The sequence below is a fragment of the Ciona robusta genome, chromosome 3 (assembly GCF_009617815.1).
Source record: "Ciona robusta chromosome 3, ASM961781v2".
NCBI classification, from domain to species: domain Eukaryota; kingdom Metazoa; phylum Chordata; class Ascidiacea; order Phlebobranchia; family Cionidae; genus Ciona; species Ciona robusta.
Window position 1 is genome coordinate 5,508,511 of NC_143237.1, and position 14,025 is coordinate 5,522,535.

The window sequence follows — 14,025 nt, forward strand, 5'->3', positions numbered from 1 at the left end:
TTTGCTTTACTGTAAAAAGTGTAATAGTAAAATTAAAGCAACAAACTAATCATTGCTTTACCACAAACTAGTGTAATAGTAAAACACAATGTGTGTGTATTTTGTGCACATATGTGTATAATCAAAGCGGTTATCATTATTTACTTTCAATGCCTTTAAAAGCACAATCTGTTTTATTTTGTACATCAAAGGCACTTTTGTTATTGTTTTCATGGGGTTGTGTTTTGTTATACTTTTCAATAAAACTAAAAAACAAGGAACCTGTGCTATATTACAAATTGATTCAGCAGGCACAAGGAATCTCAATTTATAACATGACTGAGTGGTAAGTTAGAGAAAAAAGTTAAGTGGGACTCTAGCATCTGTTGTGTATATTAGATATATTTATATGTGTGTTTGTGTTATATGTATATTAATACATTGTGGACAATACATTTTTTACCAAATAAGTGTTTATGATGGTTTCGACTACTTTTGTTTTTTGGCAGTAGTAATTCTAAATTTAAAATCACTCTTAACTATGGGAAAATATTGATTAAATATATTGCGTACATATGGGGAGAATTAAAATATTCAATTTCGACGTTTAAGAAAACGAGGCCAAATGGCCATGTGAACGCAGTCAACGCACGTCAATTCTGGCCAAAAATTGCCTCTTTTTTTGGCCTGGCCAAGTTTGGAAAAGACTCTTTTTCGTTTGGCCATGTGAACGGGCTAATGGTGTATCTGCCCTTTTCGTATACCCATGCCAAATGAACTCGTGACGGATAAGTTAAAACTTATATTAGGTTCAGTATGGACTATTTGTATACTAACCACGGCGTAGCCTATAACTAATTAAACTTTAGCTCTACATTAAAAGTTTTTTTAAGTCTTGAAGAACAGCTCTCTTGATGTTCCTAACTCGAGCTGTAGTAAACTTTAAACATTACTAAACTATACTAACAAGTTAATCTGAGTTAAAATATGTACATGAGTTCTGATTGCTGAGTCTTTTTAACAACATACATCTCTAGGAACTCAAAGTCAAAAAATACTTAAAATCGTAAAAGTGAAAAATGTTTAACAACGACGATGATCTTTCCGAACAGGATCGACTTACTGAAATGGTAACAAACATTTAATTTATTACTTTCCTCTCACCGTAACTATTTTACAGTCATTTTGTAATGGGTAACCTATATTGTAATATTCTTTTTGATCAGTTGCTTGTGTATGCTGGTTTTTAAACTATTAAATTAGATGATTTGTTTTAACAGGTATGGTAACAATTGTACTGCCTTAATTTATCGAGTTTATTTTTTAGTTCGTTGATGTTTCACACGTTGGTTGCTGTTTGAAGGCGAAATGGAGAACCGGGTGCCAGTTAATGGTTTACCCTGCTGCCATTGATGGGGTAACTGACACTGTCCAAGGTACTGCCTATATTGGTTGCATTTGGTACCAGTTATATAGATGGCGACCCTAGTTTACAGATGTGTAGAAAAATGTGTAATATTAATTCACAAACCTGTGGATCTACCGATGTTTACAGACCGAAGTTGAAGTGCAATTACTTAACATATTACACCTAATGACAATACTAAACTGACACACGCAAGATATTGATTGTGGGCTATGGAAAATAGGCAACATATTACTTACACACAGTGGTATAAAGCCACCTAAGAAGCAGTCGGTTATATATAAGTAGTGGCTGTATTCTGTATATAATATGGTCCTTAAGTATTGCAATACCATTATCAATAACAATGTTGCACATATAGCACTATTTGTAATTGTAAATAACATTGTTTATATCACCATTTATATCCAGTATGTTGCTTGTAGCCATGAATAGTATGTCCCTATTTAATACTAATATGCTACTTAATCCCATTTTACATCTGTATATGCCTTTGTTCATACGTCTGTAATTTTTTTTCGTCACTAAATTGACCACTAATATTTATAAAGTTGGCAAATAAGTGTTACTCGCTGGATGTTATGGTATGTTTAAATAGGCTTTAAGTTATATGTATTATGTTACCTTTTCTAATTTTCATTGTCTTTAAAGAGATCTGAGAATCCCTATATACAGTAAAGATATAATTAATGCAAGTAATACACATGTTAATAGGTGGGGAAAGCAATGGGGGACCAATTTACCTCCATGATGTTAAGTGGAATTTGGACATGCACACTCCTGTGTCAAGAAAACTAGTGAATGAATCGTACCGTAAGCTTTAATTTAATCTTTTTTGAAAAATTTAACTTATTCTTTGGTAAAAGTTGTAAATTTATAACTAATTGTATTTTTTAAAGTTGTGTTTGCAAGTATGCAAGAACAAAAAGCAATGCAAGAAGATAAAACAATAAACAGAGCTCAGTAAGTCTTAAGTTGTTTCTTAAATAGGACTTCTATGTAGTAAAAAAACTTTGTGTTACAGGTTGTTAAAGTTCAGTCGAAACTACCGTTCCATTATACGTTCCTGTTTATTAGAGTTACAAACTTCTTCAGGTGATTCTGCACATTTAAAGAGTCTATAATTTATATACGTTTTTACCAAATTTATTTTCCTAGAGGACATCGATGCAGATGTGGCGATTCATAAGGAATCTCAGGTAATAAAATTCACTGAAATATATATAATTCAAACCTGAATGTATGATAATAAAATATTCAAAATTTCAGATGCAACTTTACAGCATAATGGACCTGGTGTGGAGTTTGTGTGAAATCATTTTTATTGAAAACCTTCCAGGTTTGTTATAGACTTGACATGAAAATTAAATTGTTGCTGAAACATCTTTCTATCATAGGAGGGGTGATATTACTTCGTATGGTCGAATGGTGCAAGTGGAACTTCCCATTAGTGGACGACCTTGTTCGTTCATGCATGTCATCGAGAGATAATCTGCCCTACCAACATCCAGAATACTGGAATGCAGTCACAGCTCTTGTATTGCAGGTGTTGTGTTTATACATTAGAAACATTACCTTTATTTATTTCTGTCAAGGAACACCACTTTCAGTTTATCTTATTTAATGACAAGGGTGCACAATCTAAATTTCTTTCCGTGTACTAAATTTGCTGTGTACACATACGTTGTACATTCCTCATATAAGATAACAATGGAATTAAACAAAAAACGCACTGCATTTATCAAGTGGGTTAGCTTCTGTATGGTGGATTTACTTAAGATCCCAAACTAACTCAAGTCTACATTGTTTTTTTATCCAGGGACGTTTAACTGAAGCAAGAGACTTGTTAAAGTTACATCCAGAATTTCAAGTGCAAGTTTATGATGTAAGTTTTCCAACTGAACTTGTTACTTTGTTAGTAACTGGTTTTAAAATATTTAAACTTTAACGCATTTAATTTAGAGTTATTCATGCATGGATGAACTACTGAGGAAAATGCCTGTATTTTCTGTGAGTACAGTACATTATATTGGTTCTTATTTATTGCTAAATAACTTCATATTAAAATATTAAAAACAGATACTTCATAACGCATGTCTATGTTTTACCAATTATGACTGAAATCGGGTTTGGCATAAATTTTATTAAATTGTCAATTTACAAACATTGAAATAATGTGTATAATTAAGAAGAGCTGGAGTCCGAGTGCATCTATATACGGTAGTAGATAGTATAATTATTTAAACGTGACATTGGCATACACAATTTTCTATCTGAACATATTAACTGGAGGTAAAATGTACTTATGTTTCAATGTGTAGTAATCTGGTATTCTTGTATTCTCTCTTTTCATTGCTTCACTGGAACAGTTTGAATACCAGTTTCTGCTTCGTTTACAAGATTTCTTGTACCCGATGGGTACTTGCGTCACCACTTTATTATCAATCATGATCTGGTTATATTCCGCTGGCTTCACTTTGCTATTGACTAAACAGAAAGTTAAGAATAGGATATCAAATATTTTGTAATTTTGTTTATATTTTGAAATTACTCAACAAGTTTAGTTTTAAAGAAGTCTGAATTTTTATGAAATCAGTAATTATTCGTATGTAATATTGTCAGTTTGTCATGGCCGATTCTCTACATTTTTTTCAATCACTTGATGCCTGAATTTCAACTTATAATATGACCTATACCTTCAAATAACAGTTTTTAAGACGAACTGTGTCTTTTCATAAAATGCTTATGAAATTGTTAAATAGTGTTTGTAAAAGTGATTGTAAAAACATTCAGCATATTTTAACTCACGATCTGAAGTCCACGAGCTGTCAGTGGATATGACAGATGGTACAGTTGATGGTCGTCTGCATGGCCTACATGATTGTGTATTTGTTTCTTCATGTACAACATTTCTCCCTCTTTCTGAAATATGTTGCTACAATAAATTAGGTTTCGCTTTTAAGCATTCTGAGATGAACAAGCAACAAAATTGTGACTGAAGTAGATGGCTTGATAGTAAGACACATAGTCTTGTAAAATGGGTTTTGCCTGAGTGCATATAAAGTTTTTTGATTAATCCGATGAAATTGTTGGGTTAATCTTCTCTGCCACCCCAAGTTCATGCCTTGTGCTAACAACGATATGTATTTACCATTTCTTTTGCCTGGTTGAGTTGCTGGTCGTTTACCGAGGAAGTTTTTCATGAGTTGAGGTCGTTCCCCAATCCTCATTCCATACATGAAATAGTAAGATGGAACTGCATCTTCCTACAAGTATTGGATGTACTCATGCACTTATGTTATAACTACATTACATTAAAAGATATTCATTTGTATGTAAAACAGTGATGCAGCTACCAAAAGGGCAGAATCAAATAAATCATATTTTATCTCCTTGTCTATACAGGATATTAAATTTCTCAATGAACCTGTGCTACAAAAATTGCTTGGTATAAAATGATAAAACAGAAAATTTAGTCTTCCAGTTTACGACGAATAATGCATACCTCGTTTTGTTTCTCTAATATCTGAAGATACTTTTCCAAGTCTGCGTGACCGGATGAGTTACCAATCTTCAACGCCCACTTAAATATGTTTTTCCATTCCCTCTCGTGTTGCTGATATGAACTGTATAAATGGAAGTTTAGTTTTAAAAACAACAATCCTAAGCTGCTTACTGTTGACGGTCTGATCTAATAACTTTGGCCAGTTTTCCAAGTCTATTACTCTCCAGCTTGTTTGCTCTTAAAGCAGTTTTATAATGAACAGAGTCAGTCAACGACAATGGCACTTTGTTTGGCTTTGGCTCCATTATCTTTTCATAATCTGCTACATTTTCAAACAATGTCTCTGAAAAAAATAAATAAAAGAAAAGATATCACAAACTTTAAGATTTAGCTTGTAAAAAATGAACTACCCAATCTCATGTCCACATCACAATTGATTAAAAAGCATTCTGCGAAAGTCACAAATTTTGTTTGCCCTTTGGCACAGCTCATATTCACAAAGCTTTGAATTTCTTTATATCAATATTTAATTAGCTTGAAGTAGTTTACTTTTACTGAACTTTGTTCATTCCAGTATGCTGAGTATATAGCTCATGCCTTTCTAGTGAAGGTAACTTGATGCTACTGAAGAAAGCTTATCTGCTGCTACTGATATAAATGAGAACAATGGTGTTGCTATACCATTCAAACCACCCTTTCACGTCCTTGTTTAGATAACAGTTCTTCATCTTTTATTTTCTTAGTTTAAATCTACACAAATAAGTGGTTTCGGTAACACAAGATAATCAATGTGTTGCTGTGTAAACTTGTAAGCAGCCGCTTACTGACAACCATCGCAAAACTGGGTCACTTCAGTACTACTAAGTTGATGTTTAGCGATTTGACAATAACTACTGTTAAGGTTAATTTTTCACAAGTTTAAATTATTATAATATTTGTCATTGAAAAAAAATCTGTGTATCTTTAACATCTAAGTCATTTTTTAATAAATTAATTTAAAATAAGAACCATGAAAGAACCCATTACGAAGACAACGTTAAAGCTGTGTATGAATAAATGCCCTGCTTGACGTACTCAAAATCAGTCTAAAGTTGGAATAATTTCTATTTGCAGTATCATCAAGGCCAGTCAATTTCCGAGTTTGAAATAAAATGGCAGCATTGGCAAGCGGAGTGTGTTAAACGACTTAAAGATGGAGATTTTGATACAAAGCCAGAACTGAAAACTATTTGCCGGGTAAAATCCAATTTTATCATTTTTTTATTTCATTCTACTAACATGGTGCATAAAGGGCCAGCTTATTACTCAAATTGTTTTTTTCTAATGCATTTATATTTTTTTTGTGATGTTTTATAAACTTTTAAACATTTTTTGCCCAAAAGTTATGTTTTTTTTATTATGCATTTTTTTAATTCTATGGAAAAAATAGGTGTCACATGCAGTGGGCAAGAGGATGAAACAACATATATCACTACTTATGTGTTTAAATAATTAAAGTCTTATTTAAAAAAAAAATTTGTTAGTGACCACACGTATGCATTTGCTTGCTCTCCTCACCACTTTCCATACAATTTTACTAAAATTTAAAAATAAATTACAGTTGTAAACAAACTAAAAGGAAAAAGGATTTGCTAGCAAAATGTTTTATTGTTTTTTAATCATGTAGATTTTGACCGGAGATAATGAAGTGCTTACTGAAGTATCTCATCTTTGTGGCAACTGGTACCAGATGTTGGTTACTTACCTTCTCTACAACAACCCAACTACAAAAGTGTACGATCTTTACTACCACAGTCAGGTACGTCATTTAGTTGAAGGTTAAATTTGCTTACAAAATTTATTTTGTTTGAAATATGGTAGCTTGTGTTATGCAAAGTAAAGAACAGAAAAGAAAAGAAAGCAGCTAATTTGCATATTAAATGCTTAAAAAAATTCCATTTCAATTAACTTATAAGGTTTGGTCCCCTTTCCTGTGACATTGTTGTTTTGTCATCCATTAAAGAAGGCTTGCTGTTCATTACAATGGCATTCACTTCAACCAGCCCAGCACATGGGGGATCCATGGTTTTGTTATCAACTCCTTCTGATTTGGAATTATTCTTGGAAGACATGTTTTTGCTTGGCATAGGTCTTGTTCTTGAATTGCTTGGTTTGTTTTTGTTACCGACTGCACCTGATGAGACAATGCTTTGCAGAGCATATGGGCCTTGAGTTTCGTTGTTAATAGATCTAAATGAAAAAAGTGTATTTTTTGGAAGTACTTTGTAATTGAGATTTCAAAACACTTTAAAAGTAAACAAGCATTTTAGTAAGTTTGCAACAAACCTCATTGTGTAGAAATATGACGATAATTTCTCTCCTGTTTTGCAACAGCCACACATTTTTCCTGTTGTAAAGCTAAGGAAGTCCATAATGACATGTCGAAAACCTGTTCTGAATGACCGGTTTAGGAAAGCATAAAGTATTGGGTTCATCATGCTGTTGCTTAATGCAAGCCAATTCACTATAAGTCGCACTATATCAGTTGATGTATCTGAAATGAATCTTTGGTTACAATGAAAGCATGTATGTAGCTATTTTTAATTGAAAGGATTTACAGTGTTGTGAAATCATTGTGCACTTTTTTTTAAATATTAAAAACAAGTTTATGTGAAGGTTTCAGAATAGGCACCATTTTTTGATGTATATTCAATATCAGCAACATATTCGTAAATAATAACTGGCATCCAGGACACAACAAATAACATCACTACTGCAAGAAGCATTAAAAATGTCCTTCTTTCTGTCTGGAATCTTCTTTTCAATTGATCAGTTCCCATGGTGGATTGCAATCTGTGCAACATAATTTACCTTAAGCCAGCAATGCATACACTTTAGGTAGCAAGCGGTGGTTAAATAAAATAGTTTCAAAAAAATCAATTTTAAAATAGCATAGGCGAAAGTTTTTTGGTTTGCCCCCATGACGTTTTTACATTAGGCTTCTGTTTTAGGCATTTGGTTTATTAAATATGAAAGGTCATAATCTTAAGTTAATTGGTATATATTAATCCCAATTGTTGCTCACACCATTTTCACCTATATTTTTAAAACACCCCCATGCACATTACTTACCTTCGCCGATTTTTGATAATTTCCATAAAAACTAATGAGTAGCAGAAAGCAATAGTCAGCAGAGGTAACGCAACAACGAAAATTCCGTTTGCGAATAAATAGCCTCCGTTATTCTGTATGCCCAACACACAGTCGTTTGTTGAATTGTCATAAACAACTGGTGGTCTATTCTTCGGATACAAATCGTAATAGCCTAAAACATCAAGTTATTTTAAATGGTTATATGCCTACCCAAACATATGAATAAAGTTAATTTTACTATTTAACAAAGCGTTATCATCTTCACTAGAACAAAATTATATTGTGGTCATAATAGAACGTTGTTAAATAAACAACTTAAACATGCAGTGTAACTATGAAGTTTAAATGAGTATATATTCACTATAATATTGGTAAGCATATAGTAGGGGACGGGGTATAAGAATGAAACATACTTTGTAGCAGCTTACCTTCAGAAGAGTTGGTTATATCTTTTGAACTTGGCACAGCCCAGCCAACCATTACTGGAAAGTTAATGATAAATACCCAGAGCCAAATCAACCAAATTGTCTTCATAATTCTATCTCTTTTAAAGTGGTATGGATATTGTATTGGTCGACATACACTGTAGTATCTGTTGATTGCAATGAAAGCAAAGCTGTACCTGTAAGAAATGTGAATATTTTATTTGGTTATGTAAAACTTTTTGCTCTGGGATTATTTTAAAACCTAATTTCTTAATTGTCTAAAATTTTCAGAAAGTCCTGCTGCCATGAACCCTATCAAAAATGTAAACATTCATTGTATTCTACTATAACAACAATTTCAACATGTGTAAAACTAGAAATTTCACCATGAAACGTGTAGAGCTATAATTTTAAGATATGCTGATGCTTGGCAAAATATGTTTTGTTCGTAACCAATCATGGAAGCTGGAAGTAAAACCTCTCTGCAAGACAAGTAAAAAAGTGTTATGATCAAATAGTTTTGTTACTTACAATCAAAGACATTTCACTTACTTGATCACATTGTGTAGTATAATGGGCATACTAATCCCTGTAATAATAAGATCAGCAAATGCAAGGTTCACAATAAAGAAGTTGCCAGGAATATTCAGCTGTTTCTCCTAGAAGTAACAAATTTTAAGATGTATTGTCTTTTTTTTTAAATAAAAAACATACTGCAACTCTTACCCTTTTAACTGAAGCAATGACAAAAATATTTCCAATTATGCCGACCAACATTAGATTCAACATTACTATGATCTTTACCACCGGTAAAGCAGTAAATCCTTCTGATGTCAGCTGGTCAGTTGCATTGATATTAGTCCGTAATATTTCGGTAGTGCTGTTTCCCATATCAACTAATGGTGCAGTTGGAAACATGATCGCTCTCTTTAATAGAGTTCTTTTTTCTTAAATCTACAATGCAATCCTAACAACTAACACCTAATTTAAGTTTCTTTTGAATTATGGCTGTTGCATTAGTTAAAAGAAGCACTTTCTGCTACACAAAGAGAATTACTTTGATTTTTTTGCAAAATTTCTTTTTATGTTAATGATTTCAGTTTATTAAATGAATACTTTTCAGCCTTAAGATTTCTAAATTAATAGTTAGCTTCTTTGACATCGATATTTTCCCAACAACAGGTCTGCATCCAAATGTGTAATTCTCATTCTGAGTGGGGAGCATTAGATAACATACTACTGGCTGTTTGTGCATTTGACATTGACAGGGTAAGAGAGTAACCTAAAATTTTTCAGTTTGCTACACTATTTTATTAGCTTTATCTATATTTGATTTATGACAAACCAAAGATAAATTTCATTTCTAGCGGTATGAACAACTTTGTTGCATGTTTCACATAATAAACATTATATCATGTACAAGGTAATTCGTGAATGCTGTGAACACTTAAGTAACTGGTGGCTGCCTGCACATCTTTCAGACCTTTTAAACGCATCTGGATTGGTGCCTGCTGATGCAGAGAAGTAATAATTTTTACTTTTATTCTTAACATTAAGCTGTGGCAATGTTGTTTTAATTACTAATCAATTACCATTCATATTTTTCTCTTTTCTAATTACTTCCTGTTCTAATGCAACTTGTTTGCTTAAAAGGAATCAAGTTGAAATAGAATTGCAAGAGATTCTAATAGTGAGGTTTGCTGAGAGTCTTATGAGTCTAGAGAGTTACTGGAATGTAGTTGCTGGTTACCTTGCTAACTGTGGCCCGCTCTCTCAACAATACCTAGCTCTGTTCGTGCAACGAATCACCCTGACTTCTGAGAAAAAAGCTTCAAAAGTGTTACGTTTATGTGAGAAGCACAATCTAAATGACGAAGGTAGGCTTGCTACAAATAAATTCATATCTATAACTTGTTAACAATACTGCAATAACTTCGATATAAAATGCTTATTATAAAGACAATACTTTTGCAGCACAAAGCATTTGTCGACAACTGTGTCGACAGGCATTGAGAGAGAAAAGACATGGTGATGCACTGTCCTGGTGCATTAAATTAAAGGTATTTTTTCCTGATTTTTTTAATTTTGCCTAATGTGTGTCTTGGAACGCCGTGAATAAATAAACCATCAACCTTTTAGATGGTGTTACAGTCCATGTATTGCGTATCAACTATCTAGTTTCCTCTTATTTTCCTAGGAATTATTTGCTGTCCTAGTTCCTCTTGTTTTCCCAGTAACTCTTATGCAATGTAATATACGCACACTAACCTGCTCTTAATATAAATAGGACTCCTCATTAGCCATGTACATTGCTGATGAGATGTTATCGATATATGCAAAGACAGGAGTGTTCCCAAACATTGATCTTATCGACTACCTGGGATCTTCTGTATTGGTGTCTGAACGACTTACATTTCTTGGTAATTTAAGTTCGTATCTACTGAGTTTTATGTGAACTGAATGATGATACTTAGCTATGTTTTTATATCAGTAAATATGCACTAAAATATAGTAATACCTGGACAGCTGTGGTTGCATTATTAACCCAACATGCATTTGTAAATTTATCCATTGTCTCATTTAGTTGTCACAAGTATGAATAGTTTTCAAGTAACATGTTTAATAAACAGTTTATTTCTCTTAATCCTCAGGTAAATACCGAGACTTTCACAAACTGCATGCTAATAAAGAGTACAAAGAGGCTGGTTACCTTCTTCTAAATTTGCTCATCTCTAAAATTGCACCATTAGAGTAAGCATTAGTAATTGGTAGACTGACAATTCAATTGAATATTTAAAATAATTTACTACCTGACTGTATGTTGCAGAGTGTAATTGAACAGTCTGCATATTTGATGTAGTAATTAGAATTAGTGTTTGTAGAGAAAATAAGGCTAATTACATTTTCACATGTTAGATTTTGTTATAGTAAAACCATTGTCAGGTTCTGGCCTTCTTTAATAATGGATTGCCTACTCCTGCTAAGCAAAGAAGATCTAATTTATGGTGTGGAGGAAACCACTAACTTATTATCCTGCTTGAATACACTCGATCAAAAGAAAAAGGTGGGATTTTGAGAAGGGACCCAAATGTATGTTATCACCCTCTTTATTTTCAGGTTCTTGAAAAGTTTTCTGAAACTGAAAAAAACAATCACCTGAAACGAATGCAGCATCTGCGTGTCGCTTTAACAAATAACTTGGCAAAAGCAATTGTGTCTTAACCGGTTGTCAAATCATTCCCTTATACTGCCTTTTGTATAATCTTTCAATAAAATACTTTGCATTTGATTTGTATGTATTCAATGTTAAGTCTGAATTGGAAGACAGATAAAGTAACTACAATGCGATTATTTATCATTAAAATTAAACAATGAGCTATGATGGTAATATCACATAGAGCTTTTCATCAGCATGTGCATCATGGTTGGATCATTAAAGCTTGTCAACCAACTTCCACCATCAGCCACTAATACTGTACCAGTCACATATGAAGCAGCAGGGCTGACTAAGTACAACACACTGTCAGCAATTTCAGTTTTCTGTCCCCATCGCTGAAGTGGAATGGATTTTTTCATCATCTCTGCTTTGTCACTTTTTCCACCTAAAGTTTAAGATCAATATAAGAGTTTAATTTGTTTAGCAATTTCCAATACAGATTACATTTGCTAAAAAAGGTAAAAAATTGTGCTTACAGTTGGTTAGCATGCATGCCTCTAACTTAAAGATTATGGATTCAAGGCTGGTAGCTGCTACTATTGTGACCGTATGTCTTCTTGGGCAAAACACTTAGCGACGTTTGCTCCAATCCAGTACTCAAGAATGGGCTGTCCAAACTATCAGCCATACAATATACATAAAAAATAATCAACCACAAAGTTAAATACAAGGTAACTTGTTAGCCGGCACGTATGAATCAGAGCACTCTTGTTAATATATGATTTTTAAAAGTTGTTAAATTCACCAAGTTTTGCCATTCCAACAGTTCCACCAATAGGACCAGGAGCAATTCCATTAATTCGAACACCATATTGTCCCCATTCAGCAGCCAAGTGCTTTGTCATTGTATCTGCAGCATTGAAACAATTTTAAGGTAACTAATATCATTAAAAACACTTGGTTTAACAACATGCTTCAATAAATCACCTATTGCTGCTTTAGCACATCCTGCATGTGTCTGCATAACAGTTCCCTTATAACCAAGGGTTGCTGTAATGTTTACAACACTGCCCCCATTCTCCTGTGAACAAAAACTATTTAAATATTATGTTGTATGAAACTAGTCATTACATCACCTTGAAATAATTATCAAAGACAGACTTCGTCACATTAAAGGTCCCATTTGTATCTATTTCCATGACCGTTTTAAATGCATTTGCAGACAAGGATTCAGCAGGGCACAAGAAATTTCCAGCAGCATCTGTTCAAAACCATTAGTTATATAAAGCTGTAGGTTTGTTTATGTCAAAATATCCCATACTGTTAACCAGGATATCTAGCTTTCCAAAATGTGAAACAATATTCTTCACGGTTTGATCAACTTCTGCTGGCTGTGGAAGAACAGATCATAAAATCTAAATATTAAACTTGGCACAAGTTAAAATATTTACATTTCTAACATCCATTTGTAAAGGAAAACATTCAACACCAGTAGCAGCAGTCAATTTATCAGCAGCTTCTTTAACTCTTTCTATTTTTCGACTTGCAATTGCCGTCTTGCATCCATGTCTGACAACAGGAAGATTGGTTATATTGGGTGAATTTAAACTGGTTGTGTAGTTAAATAGTTATTATCCTAACATTTAAACAATGTTATTTTAAAGGATTATGACCACATCAACACAATTTCCAACCTCATAAATATTTCAGTAATTCGGAAACCGATCCCTGATCCCCCTCCAGTAATAAAGGCCACTTTATCTCTGTATAAAAAAGGTAATGCCTAAATCAAAAGAAATTTGATTACCTAGGAATATCATAAATACGGTATATGAAAAAATAACCTTAATGTAGATATGAAACTATACGTACTTAAGCAAATCAGGTTTAAAAACGTAATTGTAGTCTTGCAAACAATCGTCTCCATTTGCTTCAATGTTTAAATTTCTGGTTGCCATTGTTAACTGTGGTGTAACTTTTGTGGCTCTTAATAGATTTTTACCCAGCGGCTGCAACAAATATTCAGTGGAACACCGTAGACAACGAGCGAATAGCATGTTTATGCAAGTTTAACGCTCTGCAAATAATGACTGTGCAAAATAATGTGTGTTTGAACTGATGAAATCGCTACAATGTTTGCTTTAATGTGTCCAGTAACAACGATTTACTTCTATACAGGTGTTAAAATGCGTGTGTTGATTACATGGATACATCAAATCTGGAAATTCGTGATTCCTCTGTAATAAAGAAACAGAAACCCGAGTGATTGTTTTTTTCTTTATAAACGTTGTCCAAGTTTGCCATCAGTGAAAAACACTATATGTTATGTGGGAACTAAAAATTGTTTAGTTTGTAGCGATTTTTTATGTTTTCGATTTTTTCTGACATTTGTTTATGTTTA

At 33.0% G+C, this 14,025-nt stretch overlaps 4 protein-coding genes across 5 annotated transcripts; 1 reads left to right on the forward strand and 3 right to left on the reverse strand.

Annotated features, from left to right (window-relative positions):
- The first annotated feature begins 914 nt into the window (after positions 1-914).
- Positions 915-11,756, forward strand: LOC149738486 (nuclear pore complex protein Nup85-like). 2 transcript variants are annotated; one of them, XM_089875025.1, is made up of 20 exons: positions 915-1,109; positions 1,307-1,415; positions 2,120-2,218; positions 2,305-2,368; positions 2,430-2,500; positions 2,564-2,604; positions 2,675-2,744; positions 2,803-2,951; positions 3,225-3,290; positions 3,368-3,415; positions 6,024-6,146; positions 6,577-6,708; positions 9,650-9,736; positions 9,891-9,991; positions 10,121-10,344; positions 10,442-10,527; positions 10,755-10,887; positions 11,119-11,218; positions 11,396-11,531; positions 11,585-11,756. In XM_089875025.1, the coding sequence occupies exons 1-20, from the start codon at positions 1,059-1,061 to the stop codon at positions 11,687-11,689; spliced, it is 1,995 nt and encodes a 664-aa protein (XP_089731151.1). In that variant the 5' UTR covers positions 915-1,058; the 3' UTR covers positions 11,690-11,756. The 2 variants fall into 2 exon arrangements, with proteins under 2 accessions (XP_089731151.1, XP_089731152.1); XM_089875026.1 differs by having other exon boundaries at positions 11,411-11,531.
- LOC149738487 (uncharacterized) lies at positions 3,529-5,740 on the reverse strand. The gene is made up of 5 exons (XM_089875034.1): positions 5,082-5,740; positions 4,911-5,031; positions 4,557-4,671; positions 4,214-4,327; positions 3,529-3,892 (listed from the first exon to the last, which is right to left on the reverse strand). Exons 1-5 carry the CDS (start codon positions 5,213-5,215, stop codon positions 3,675-3,677), a joined length of 702 nt encoding a protein of 233 aa, XP_089731160.1. The 5' UTR covers positions 5,216-5,740; the 3' UTR covers positions 3,529-3,674.
- Positions 6,708-9,532, reverse strand: LOC149738488 (melatonin receptor type 1A-like). Its single transcript, XM_089875028.1, has 8 exons — positions 9,194-9,532; positions 9,020-9,126; positions 8,854-8,949; positions 8,471-8,664; positions 8,022-8,214; positions 7,582-7,742; positions 7,236-7,443; positions 6,708-7,139 (listed from the first exon to the last, which is right to left on the reverse strand). The coding sequence occupies exons 1-8, from the start codon at positions 9,383-9,385 to the stop codon at positions 6,854-6,856; spliced, it is 1,437 nt and encodes a 478-aa protein (XP_089731154.1). The 5' UTR covers positions 9,386-9,532; the 3' UTR covers positions 6,708-6,853.
- Positions 11,746-13,845, reverse strand: LOC149738489 (peroxisomal 2,4-dienoyl-CoA reductase [(3E)-enoyl-CoA-producing]-like). The gene is made up of 8 exons (XM_089875033.1): positions 13,497-13,845; positions 13,319-13,387; positions 13,076-13,193; positions 12,946-13,015; positions 12,761-12,885; positions 12,612-12,705; positions 12,430-12,534; positions 11,746-12,069 (listed from the first exon to the last, which is right to left on the reverse strand). Exons 1-8 carry the CDS (start codon positions 13,679-13,681, stop codon positions 11,858-11,860), a joined length of 978 nt encoding a protein of 325 aa, XP_089731159.1. The 5' UTR covers positions 13,682-13,845; the 3' UTR covers positions 11,746-11,857.
- Between the last annotated feature and the right edge of the window lie 180 nt (positions 13,846-14,025).